General features: G+C 42.7%; 1 protein-coding gene across 1 annotated transcript; it reads left to right on the top strand.

Annotated features, from left to right (window-relative positions):
- Positions 1-442: 442 nt before the first annotated feature.
- Positions 443-7,346, top strand: LOC139400694 (zinc finger protein 271-like). Its single transcript, XM_071145383.1, has 5 exons — positions 443-481; positions 3,797-3,961; position 4,271; positions 5,185-5,411; positions 5,880-7,346. The coding sequence occupies exons 1-5, from the start codon at positions 443-445 to the stop codon at positions 7,344-7,346; spliced, it is 1,899 nt and encodes a 632-aa protein (XP_071001484.1).
- Positions 7,347-13,231: the final 5,885 nt, after the last annotated feature.

Here is a 13,231-nt window from a genome sequence, read left to right as displayed (position 1 = left end):
CTGGTAGTGAACAGCAGGTGCCATTGTATCAGCAGCGAAAGACGGAACATTTCATTCCCAGACACTCCCTCACGAGAGAGAGGCCTGTTGAGATCCTCCCTCTTTGTGCATCTGTTCCAAGTGGCTGCCAGGTAAAAGTAGACGATAGCAGACAACAGGATTCTTAGTGAAAGGGGTGTTGTTGAACATTTTCTTGACTTTACTCGACTTTTATTGATCACGTAAAATGTTATCCAGGAACTTTCTGAAGTAATACTAGGCTACATGAGACGTTTATTTGTTCTAACTTACGTTTGGATATTTAAATAGATGTTTGATTGCTCTGGTCTAGGGGCGCATCTGTTGCAGTCTTGAGAATCGAATTTTCTCTCAGCAACTCATTACTAGCTGTCATTATCCGAACACTACAACAAAGTTGTCAAACTGTACCCTACAACATTTCATGCCATACAAAGAAACAATGGCTTCCTCAATGGATCAGGTAAATCTGGTTTTAACATATGCCCGCTGTGTTGTATAAAATGTCTAGGACTAGTTTTCATCACCTTTAATTCTCTACATTCCTGTGTTCGGTTTAAACTGCTGGACAAAAATAAACATGATTGTAAAACTTGTTAGGATATTTTTTCCCTCAGCAAAGTAACGTTAATCTACAGCTATATCATGTTTGGAAATCTGTCATATTACCTAATATATCTCTACTTCCTCCCAAAATGTGCACTTGTTCACCTCCACTGATTTGAAAGTCAGATTATCCATTAAATGACCAGATACTCACTCTGACAATGAAAATACATATTCTTCTTTGGGGTTTATCGGTGGTTGGCATCCAACTTTATGGTACATTACACCACCTACTGTACTGGAGTGTGGGCCAGCAACTAAATTCTATCAACTTTATGGTACATTACACCACCTACTGTACTGGAGTGTGGGTCAGCAACTAAATCCTATCAACTTTATGGTACATTACACCACCTACTGTACTGGAGTGTGGGTCAGCAACTAAATCCTATCAACTTTATGGTACATTACACCACCTACTGTACTGGAGTGTGGGCCAGCAACTAAATCCTATCAACTTTATGGTACATTACACCACCTACTGTACTGGAGTGTGGGCCAGCAACTAAATCCTATCAACTTTATGGTACATTACACCACCTACTGTACTGGAGTGTGGGTCAGCAACTAAATCCTATCAACTTTATGGTACATTACACCACCTACTGTACTGGAGTGTGGGCCAGCAACTAAATCCTATCAACTTTATGGTACATTACACCACCTACTGTACTGGAGTGTGGGCCAGCAACTAAATCCTATCAACTTTATGGTACATTACACCACCTACTGTACTGGAGTGTGGGCCAGCAACTAAATCCTATCAACTTTATGGTACATTACACCACCTACTGTACTGGAGTGTGGGCCAGCAACTAAATCCTATCTCCCAGCCCTGTTCTCTTAAAAGTATCAATATTTACGACTGTATCTAACAATGTTCTTCTTATTAAACTCAATTCCTGCTTGCACACGCTGGAGAGAATCCTCACTCCTGTCTTTGTGGTGTCAGAGAAATGCTATAGGAAGAGAGACTTTTCAAACAATATATTTATTGTAAGATATGCAAAAATGAAGCAATCAACCATAACTAAGAATAGTCCGTGTTGAAAGCTCAATGAACAGAGCTGTCTTTTGCCTTTTATTGAAAGTACATCCTTTTTTATCTTTGACAGTTAGCAGATGTGCAGAAACAGGCACTGGAAACAGATTTGTATGAAGTAATTTTGCTGGTCTGTGTAGATCATGACGGCTGATATCACCACCACTCACTGTTCCTTCTTGCACTTCCCACATAGCTACATTCCTGCTGATTGTAAACAGCGGAGGTCACATACTGTGGTAGCACCTAAACAGCTCATACATCTGTACGCTCAGAGTTATGACGAAGTCGCACAAGACAAGCCTGTATCAGCAAATAATATTAGCATATAACAATAGACAATTCCCTCAGTAATATAGTAGCATATAACAATAGACAATTCTCTCAGTAATATATTAGCATATAACAATAGACAATTCTCTAAGTAAAAACAGTATAGTATGTCTAATTTAACAGTATAGTATGTCTAATTTAACAGTATAGTATGTCTAATTTAACAGTATAGTATGTCTAATTTAACAGTATAGTATGTCTAATTTAACAGTATAGTATGTCTAATTTAACAGTATAGTATGTCTAATTTAACAGTATAGCAGAATAATATAAAAATAAAATATTAAAATGTCCACCACAGTGGAAAGAGTCAATGATAAAACACCAGAAAGCACTCGTGTGTCACAACTTCCGCCGACGTTGGTCCCCTCTTGTTCGGGCGGCGTTTGGCGTTCGACGTCACCGACCTTCTAGCCATCGCCGATCCACTTTTCATTTAGTCTTGTCTTCCATCAGTGACGACTCTTGCACTGAGATGCTGTACCTTAGAACGCTACTCCACTCAGGACCAATCTATTACACCATCCATCCATCAGACTAGAACAGACCTACACAGAGTCTGTCTGAAATGGCATCCTATTACCTATATACTGTCAGGTGACATTTCAGATGCAGCCATCCTCTCTAACAGTTAGAAGCCAAAACAAATGATGTCAGGAACTCCAAATGTCATTAAGTCGCTATTGTGGATTGTCGACCCAATGACGTCTCACAAATCATCATCGCCATGGTGATGCTCCATGACATCATTTATTTGGTCGGTTGAAGTGTTGTAGAGGAGTGGGTGTAGCAGTACTACACTCTAAGAAAAAAAGGTGCTATCTAGAACCTGAAAGGGTTCTTCGGCTGTCCCCATAGGAGAACCCTTTGAAGAACCCTTTTGTGTTTCAGTTAGAACCTCTTTGGTTCCAGGTAGAACTCTTTAGGGTTCCATGTAGAACCCTTTCAACAGACCAGATGCTTTTTAACTTTCTGTGGAGAAACCGAACCCGTCACATTAGGAAACTGTTGTAATGAACACTTATCAGTATGGTGGGCTGAATTTTCTGGACATTCCTACCTTAAATAATACTTTTAAGATCAATTTGATAAAACACTTCCTAAGAAGACCTACTTCTATGTGAAACTTTATTCCTCATCATGCCTTTTCTACTTTTGGTGGCCTTAACTTCATGTTGGTTTGCTATTGACGAAGTTCCAGTGAAACTCTGCTTTTCATCAGCAGGTTTTCTAGTCATTAACCTTCATTTAGAAGCATCATTTCTCTCCACACATATATTATATCTGTAATAATCAGCACAAATTGTATAACAATTCATCTTTGTTTTTAGAATATTAGTTCAGAAATAATATCCTATCCTTATCACTTGACAAGATCCCTATTTCGCCTAAAGAGTTTGCAATTGTTTTAGTCTCCATTCCCTCAGTTTTTTTTTTCTCAAAGTTGCCTGGATGTGACGTGGCCTTTTTTTTTTACCAATACACTCCTAACAACCTACTCGTTTCGAAAATGTATATATGATCAAATAAGCCAGAAGCCAGATTTTGGGCCCAGTTATCCCTCTTGCTTCTCCTCTTCCGCGCTGTTTGATAGGAAATGACTGCTATAAAGAAATATGATGGAAACTAGCCCATACCCACCAATCCAACGCTCTTAGATTTGTGGCTTATAGTGAACGATTGAACATTTCAGGTAAAAAGGAGATATTCGAGGGATGCACCCAAATCAGAGGGTTAGACTGAATTAATACAATATTTGGTTTAATGGTCAACTGTAAAACTTCTTGCGGCCAACAGGACAAAGCTAGCCCGTCCCCCTCCACCCTCCAGGAGTCCCCAGGTCAACCGCCTCTCCGTACTTTACTGCTGGTTCTGGTCGACTGCAGGAAAACACCGGGGCAGAGTGGAACTGAGAGAGGAGAAGAGGAACATGGAGATGTGATTTCATTAAGTAAGAACCATGTGGATTAGATTACGGTCTGCTTCTGTAACAATTAATTGGTTAATTATGTACTGATGAAAATATCTGGTCGTTCCACCTAATTTTGAGAAGCTCCCCCCAAAACACTTTCAGATTTCACCTAATTTTAACATTCTTTCATGAAGAGCACATGTTCAACTTCATAAAAACATTATATGTATGAAAATACATACTGTACTAAGTGCCAATGTGCTAAATAAAGTAACAGGGGACAACTGAAAACAACAAAACCACTAGTTTACATTGGTAAAATAGTCCTTTTAAATCGGGCACAAATGTGCTTATGACAGGGTCAATGGAAGCTACTTTTGTTCCACCGGGATTGAACATTGAATACAAGCTTCAATTCTACCATATCAATTTATGGGCAAAATGGTTCACTTGCTCGGTTTTCTACAAAAAACACCAGATAACTGATAAAAAGACTAGAACCAGCTTACCTGCCTTTGCTCTATGATTTGACTGTTTAATTTCCAATGTTTCTTTTGCCCCAAAAATGTAAGGAACAGTTTCACCATATTACAACATGGCCTTAAAATGAGGGACAGATGTAAATGAATCACTAATTAAATGAAATAAATAATGTTCAGAAATGACTGTCAAAGTAACCAAATAACTAGGGCTTTACATGCACACTCATAATTTGCCATTAAACATCTTACTCTGCTGATCTCAATTGGTGTAAGGTCATAACCGAAGTAAGGATACGCCTTTAAAAACACCTGGTTTTCTGAGAATTCTTTAGAATGATTAGGACATGTAAACACTTTAATCAGAGTTATAGAGGTGTATTTAATCTGTGTGTGTGCTAACACAAGCAGCACAAAACATTATTTTGACCGAATGCAGTGAGTTCAGGAAAAACTGAAAATATGCAGCTTAGAAATAGTTTGCACATACAAACCTTATTTTTCCCTATTGCTTCATAAAAAATAAGTGGCTGTGGTAGAAAGTTTATTTTGATTAGCCATTTTCTGCGTTTATCAAAGTCCCATCAGCCTGATTTCAGATGTGTCCATGTAAACAGGTTTATTAGAGAGATTGTTCTTTCAAAGCATGTCAATGATTTAAAATATAATACTGATGTACAATTTCTGCTGGAAAATATGAAAGGGACCCAAAAGGCCTTAATTTCATGGAAGGACACATCTGTTTACGGACTCATATTTGCAAAACCTAACTATTCAATGCCTTTGTTTCACAGGGGACATCCCTAATCGTTGCTCTCTTAGAGGGAGGGGCTTATCTGGGGAGCCTCAACAACATCATGATGCTGACAAGAAAGAGAAGAGTCTCTCCAGATCAGAACACCTCAAGAAGCACCAGCATAGAGGTACAGGGAAGAAACCTCAACACTGCTGCTCTGACTGTGGGAAGAGTTTGGCTAAACAGGACTTGACAAATCATGAGCAAATTCACACTCTAGAGCATGCATCTAATACCTTAAAATCTCACCAGAGAATTAATTCAGGGGAGGGACCTTATACCTGCTTGGATTGTGGGAAATACTTAAACCAGTCAGGAGCCCAGACTAAACACAAACACAAACACACAGGAGAGAAGCCTTATAGCTGTGTTCAGTGTGGGAAGAGCTTCAGTCAATTAGGAACCCTCAGAAAACACCAACGCATACACACAGGAGAGAAGCCATATAGCTGTGTTCTGTGTGGGAAGAGCTTCAGTCGATCAGGAGACCTGATCAAACACCAACTCATACACACAGGAGCGAAGCCTTATAGCTGTGATCAATGTGGGAAGAACTTCAATCAATCAGGACACCTGACTGCACACCAACGCATACACACAGGAGAGAAGCCATATAGCTGTGTTCAGTGTGGGAAGAGCTTCAGTCGATCAGGAGACCTGACTACATACCAACTCATACACACAGGAGCGAAGCCTTATAGCTGTGATCAGTGTGGGAAGAGCTTCAATCAATCAGGAACCCTGACTGCACACCAACGCATACACACAGGAGAGAAGCCTTATAGCTGCGATCAATGTGGGAAGAACTTCAATCAATCAGGACACCTGACTGCACACCAACGCATACACACAGGAGCGAAGCCTTATAGCTGTGATCATTGTGGAAAGAGCTTCAGTCGATCAGGAGACCTGACTCTACACCAACGCATACACACAGGAGAGAAGCCTTATAGCTGTGATCAATGTGGGAAGAACTTCAATCAATCAGAACACCTGACTGCACACCAACGCATACACACAGGAGCGAAGCCTTATAGCTGTGATCATTGTGGAAAGAGCTTCAGTCGATCAGGAGACCTGACTCTACACCAACGCATACACACAGGAGAGAAGCCTTATAGCTGTGATCATTGTGGAAAGAGCTTCAGTCGATCAGGAGACCTGATCAAACACCAACGCATGCACACAGGAGAGAAGCATTATAGCTGTGATCAGTGTGGGAAGAGCTTCAGTCGATCAGAATCCCTGACTAGACACCAACTCATACACACAGGAGAGAAGCCTTATAGCTGTGATCATTGTGGAAAGAGCTTCAGTCGATCAGGAGACCTGACTCTACACCAACGCATACACACAGGAGAGAAGCCTTATAGCTGTGATCATTGTGGAAAGAGCTTCAGTCGATCAGGAGACCTGATCAAACACCAACGCATGCACACAGGAGAGAAGCATTATAGCTGTGATCAGTGTGGGAAGAGCTTCAGTCGATCAGAATCTCTGACTAGACACCAACTCATACACACAGGAGCGAAGCCTTATAGCTGTGATCATTGTGGAAAGAGCTTCAGTCGATCAGGAGACCTGACTCTACACCAACGCATACACACAGGAGCGAAGCCTTATAGCTGTGATCAATGTGGGAAGAACTTCCATCAATCAGGACACCTGACTGCACACCAACGCATACACACAGGAGAGAAGCCATATAGCTGTGTTCAGTGTGGGAAGAGCTTCAGTCGATCAGGAGACCTGACTACACACCAACTCATACACACAGGAGCGAAGCCTTATAGCTGTGATCAGTGTGGGAAGAGCTTCAATCAATCAGGAACCCTGACTGCACACCAACGCATACACACAGGAGAGAAGCCTTATAGCTGTGATCAATGTGGGAAGAACTTCAATCAATCAGGACACCTGACTGCACACCAACGCATACACACAGGAGAGAAGCCATATAGCTGTGTTCAGTGTGGGAAGAGCTTCAGTCGATCAGGAGACCTGACTATACACCAATGCATACACACAGGAGAGAAGCCTTATAGCTGTGATCAGTGTGGAAAGAGCTTTGCTCGTTCAGGGTCACTGATAAAACACCAGAAAGCACAAACATGTCGTCTTTCATCTCCCTTCTCTCTGGCACCGGTTCCAGATCCCTAAATAAAGTTTACATAGAAAACATCTTGTAAACAGTCATCCATCTCCCATTCTCTAACACTTTAGTAAGTCTGATTGCCATGGTAACATGTGTAGCATAATATGCAGCTCTGGATCCGTATGTTACAAGCGTCTTGGAGTAGAAGTGCTGTGTGTGGTGGGGTGGGGGAGGAGGTGTTCAGAGCTATCTTTTAATTTATGATCTAATATTATCCATTAAATAATGTATAATAAAATGTTTCACCAATGGTAGTTGTATATTCATGTGTGGGGGAAATGTTATCTGAAGAGAGAGCCTTGAATTGTACTTGTCTCATACTGTCATTAATTCCTGTAGGTAGAGATATGAGGGGAGACGGTCATGACCCCCTCAGACCTTTTGGCAGAACGCTCAGAATATGTTCTATAAGTTACATGCAGGAACCATATGTTAATGATGAATAATGTAAATCATTCAAATATAACTTGTCTGTGTAAGCAGTATATAAGAGGACTAACGGGACTGCACCGAAAGAGCTCCTGACCGATGTGTACTATGGTGCATTAAGTTTGTTGGAATCTCTCCAGCTGGCTGATAATAAATAATTATTAATTTAAGTTTGACTGAGTCCTTGGTAGTAATTTCCACGACACATGTATTCAATACAAAAACACATTAAATCCTTTATCTTATGCCGCACTGCATGAGGCAAATGGTGGTCATACCAGATACTGACTACCGTTTTTTTTTAAGGTATCTGTGACCAACAGATGCATACAGTTGAAGTCGGAAGTTTACATACACCTTAGCCGAATACATTTAAACTCAGTTTTTCACAAATCATGACATTTAATCCTAGTAAAAATTCCCTGTTTTAGGTCAGTTAGGATCACCACTTTATTTTAAGAATGTGAAATGTCAGAATAATAGTAGAGTGTGATTTATTTCAGCTTATATATCTTTCATCACATACCCAGTGGGTCAGAAGTTTAGATACACTCAATTAGTATTTGGTAGTCCAGAGCATCCGGCGACGGTTCCAAGTCCAGAGCTTCCTGTGACGGTTCCCAGTCCAGAGCTTCCGGCGACGGTTCCCAGTCCAGAGCTTCCTGTGACGGTTCCCAGTCCAGAGCTTCCTGTGACGGTTCCCAGTCCAGAGCTTCCGGCGACGGTTCCCAGTCCAGAGCTTCCTGTGACGGTTCACAGTCCAGAGCTTCCTGTGACGGTTCACAGTCCGGAATCTCCTGCGACAGTCAACGGTCTGGAACCTCCAGCGACGGTCAACAGTCTGGAACCTCCAGCGACGGTCAACAGTCTGGAACCTCCAGCGACGGTCAACAGTCTGGAACCTCCAGCGACGGTCAACAGTCTGGAACCTCCAGCGACGGTCAACAGTCCGGAACCAGTCCCGCTCCATGGCAGAAGCCTTCCTCTGTGCCGGTGCCCAGTCCAGGCACGGCGTCCAGTCCAGCTCCATGGCAGGAGCCTTCCTCTGCGCCGGTGCCCAGTCCAGGCACGGCGTCCAGTCGAGCTCCATGGCAGGAGCCTTCCTCTGCGCCGGTGCCCAGTCCAGGCACGGCGTCCAGTCCCGCTCCATGGCAGGAGCCTTCCTCTGCGCCGGTGCCCAGTCCAGGCACGGCGTCCAGTCCCGCTCCATGGCAGGAGCCTTCCTCTGCGCCGGTGCCCAGTCCAGGCACGGCGTCCAGTCCAGCTCCATGGCAGGAGCCTTCCTCTGCGCCGGTGCCCAGTCCGGGAGAGAGCCTTTTTATTCTCTATTTTGGTTCGGCAGCCATTTCCCCACTGTGTATTGTGGGATCTTGTTTATGTGTAGTTGCGTCAGCAATTCATCTACTTCACGTTCCGTTCGTTCTTTATTGTTTTTGTGCGTTTCATTTAATAAACATGTGGAACCCATATCACAATGCGCTTTGGTCCGAATGTTCTTACGAGGAACGTGACACCAAGCTGTTTAAAGACAGTCAACTTAGTGTATGTTAACTTCTGACCCACTGGAATTGTGATATAGTGAATTATAAGTGACATAATCTGTCTGTAAACAATTGTTGGAAAAATGACTTGTGTCACGCACAAGGTAAATGTTCTAACCGACTTGCCAAAACTATAGTTTGTTGACAAGAAATTTGTGGAGTGGTTGAAAAACAAGTTTTAATGACTCCAACCTAAGTGTATGTAAACTTCTGACTTTAATTGTATCTGTATTCCCAGTCATGTGAAATCCATAGATTAGGGTCTAATTCATTTATAACAATTGACTGATTTCTTTATATGAACTGTAACTCAGTAAAATCGTACAAATGTATGTTTTGTTGAGTGATATAATTATAGAACTAACTAATTGAATAATGAATGGGCCTACTACTGTTTTAGGTGTTGTGGGTCAGAACTGTCAACGTGACTTAAACCTGTCAGAGTATCTGTGCTGTGAAGGGCTCAACAGTGGAACTGCCCTGCACATATCAACATCCAAGTTATCATGTAGTCTCAGAACCAAACTGGTATATCCAAGAGAAATGTAATGAAGCGCCTTAAATCCTGAGCTCGGTCCAGAGTATGCAGGTCGTGCTGAGTACCTTGGGACTAAAGAGAAAGACTGCATCCTGAGAATCACAGACCTGAGAGAGAGAGATTCAGATGAGTACAAGTTCAGATTTACAACACAGTATGCAGAATGGGGGTACAGCTTCCCTGGAACAACTCTTACTGTCACAGGTAATATATAATATCTAATTCTAATAATTCATTAGAATCATTCAGAGCTGCAGGTGAAGGTGTCTTCCTCCACAGAGGAATAGAAGAGAACACTGACCTGTAGAACCACCTGTCTTCTGACTGACAACCCCACCTACATCTGGTACAACAACGGACAACATCTCCATGACCCTACTTCCCAACAATACTCCTGTAATACTCTAGTGGTCTGGTGTTACTCTACAGACAGTTACTCCTGTGCTGTAAAAGGCCATGAGGATTTTCTCGCTCCTACATTGTGTGAGTCTGAACTCACCTATAATAATCATCTTAAGTATCAATCATTAAGGCCTGTGGACCAATAGTAGAACATGTGGGGAAAACAGACAAATCGGTGCACTCTTGGATAGTAACACTAGTAGGAACTATACAGTATAATAGAAAAGGTAGAACATTGCTGATGGTATGTTGTCTTGTTATACTGTTTTAGAATTATAATTTTGGAATTATTTTTAGAATAAATTTTGGGGCTTCACCATGTTTCATCGACATGTACAGCTGTGTGTCGTCCGCATAGCAGTAAAAGTTTAACATTATGTTTCCTAATGACATCACCAAGAGGTAAAATATATAGTGAAAACGATAGTGGTCCTAAAATGGAGCCAATTAATGAAATGCCTGATACCACTTAATTGCATTCAGTAATTAGCATTATCAGTAATTAAATAGGTTGTCTTTATTCAAACGATAGCATAACTTGACATAGGTGTAATCTACATAATAATAATAATGACCATCTTTCTCCTCTCTGTTCAATACATACTGATCATCTACTCTGTTAACTGGGGCACAGATCTGTAGGCCCATGTGACATCATTAGTCATGTTGCATGTGTCTTTAGGTCTTTGAAAAGCACTCTGTAAATTCCATGTCTTATTATAATAGTAATAAGTAGACTGCATCATGCAGGCTAATGACTTATAGAGGAAGTTCTGTATCAGCCACTTGACTTGTATATCTTGTAGTGTTGTGTTTGATAGATTTAGTGATACACCATCTCTTCTGATAATGATAGGGCCCCAGGTATCAGTACTATAGTCAGGATTATGAGACTATTACACATCTGAAGCTATAAATGAATCATGTATACAGTGTAAACAGAGCTACTGACAGATCTATTCAATAAGTCAGTGTTTCCTCACCCTGGTCCTCCAACACCCCCAACAGTACACATGTTAATTATAGCCCTGGACAAACACCTCACCCTGGTCCTCCAACACCCCCAACAGTACACATGTTAATTATAGTCCTGGACAAACACCTCACCCTGGTCCTCCAACACCCCCAACAGTACACATGTTAATTATAGCCCTGGACAAACACCTCACCCTGGTCCTCCAACACCCCCAACAGTACACATGTTAATTATAGCCCTGGACAAACACCTCACCCTGGTCCTCCAACACCCCCAACAGTACACATGTTAATTATAGCCCTGGACAAACACCTCACCCTGGTCCTCCAACACCCCCAACAGTAGACATGTTAATTATAGTCCTGGACAAACACCTCACCCTGGTCCTCCAACACCCCCAACAGTACACATGTTAATTATAGCCCTGGACAAACACCTCACCCTGGTCCTCCAACACCCCCAACAGTAGACATGTTAATTATAGCCCTGGACAAACACCTCACCCTGGTCCTCCAACACCCCCAACAGTACACATGTTAATTATAGCCCTGGACAAACACCTCACCCTGGTCCTCCAACACCCCCAACAGTACACATGTTAATTATAGCCCTGGACAAACACCTCACCCTGGTCCTCCAACACCCCCAACAGTAGACATGTTAATTATAGTCCTGGACAAACACCTCACCCTGGTCCTCCAACACCCCCAACAGTACACATGTTAATTATAGCCCTGGACAAACACCTCACCCTGGTCCTCCAACACCCCCAACAGTAGACATGTTAATTATAGCCCTGGATAAACACCTCACCCTGGTCCTCCAACACCCCCAACAGTAGACATGTTAATTATAGCCCTGGACAAACACCTCACCCTGGTCCTCCAACACCCCCAACAGTACACATGTTAATTATAGTCCTGGACAAACACCTCACCCTGGTCCTCCAACACCCCCAACAGTACACATGTTAATTATAGCCCTGGACAAACACCTCACCCTGGTCCTCCAACACCCCCAACAGTAGACATGTTAATTATAGCCCTGGACAAACACCTCACCCTGGTCCTCCAACACCCCCAACAGTAGACCATGTTAATTATAGCCCTGGACAAACACCTCACCCTGGTCCTCCAACACCCCCAACAGTACACATGTTAATTATAGTCCTGGACAAACACCTCACCCTGGTCCTCCAACACCCCCAACAGTACACATGTTAATTATAGCCCTGGACAAACACCTCACCCTGGTCCTCCAACACCCCCAACAGTACACATGTTAATTATAGCCCTGGACAAACACCTCACCCTGGTCCTCCAACACCCCCAACAGTAGATATGTTAATTATAGCCCTGGACAAACACCTCACCCTGGTCCTCCAACACCCCCAACAGTACACATGTTAATTATAGCCCTGGACAAACACCTCACCCTGGTCCTCCAACACCCCCAACAGTAGATATGTTAATTATAGCCCTGGACAAATACCTCACCCTGGTCCTCCAACACCCCCAACAGTACACATGTTAATTATAGCCCTGGACAAACACCTCACCCTGGTCCTCCAACACCCCCAACAGTACACATGTTAATTATAGCCCTGGACAAACACCTCACCCTGGTCCTCCAACACCCCCAACAGTAGACATGTTAATTATAGCCCTGGACAAACACCTCACCCTGGTGCTCCAACACCCCCAACAGTACACATGTTAATTATAGCCCTGGACAAACACCTCACCCTGGTCCTCCAACACCCCCAACAGTAGACATGTTAATTATAGCCCTGGACAAACACCTCACCCTGGTCCTCCAACACCCCCAACAGTAGATATGTTAATTATAGCCTGGACAAACACCTCACCCTGGTCCTCCAACACCCCCAACAGTACACATGTTAATTATAGCCCTGGACAAACACCTCACCCTGGTCCTTTATAGTCCTGGTCCTGAGAATAAAACAGGATATGTTGTTGGCCTGGGCCCCAATACTCAGTGTTA

This window comes from Oncorhynchus clarkii, unplaced genomic scaffold (genome assembly GCF_045791955.1).
Source record: "Oncorhynchus clarkii lewisi isolate Uvic-CL-2024 unplaced genomic scaffold, UVic_Ocla_1.0 unplaced_contig_4012_pilon_pilon, whole genome shotgun sequence".
Classification (NCBI taxonomy): Eukaryota; Metazoa; Chordata; class Actinopteri; order Salmoniformes; family Salmonidae; genus Oncorhynchus; species Oncorhynchus clarkii.
Note: the sequence above shows the minus strand (reverse complement) of the source record. Positions and strands in the feature narration are given on the sequence as shown.

Excerpts from the sequence above, each read along its gene's own strand:
- LOC139400694 (XM_071145383.1), top strand. The coding sequence starts at position 443 with ATGCCATACAAAGAAACAATGGCTTCCTCAATGGATCAG. Across the intron at positions 482-3,796 it reads TGGCTTCCTCAATGGATCAG|GACAAAGCTAGCCCGTCCCC; the intron begins GTAAATCTGGTT and ends TGCGGCCAACAG. Across the intron at positions 5,412-5,879 it reads AAATTCACACTCTAGAGCAT|CCTTATAGCTGTGATCAGTG; the intron begins GCATCTAATACC and ends ACAGGAGCGAAG.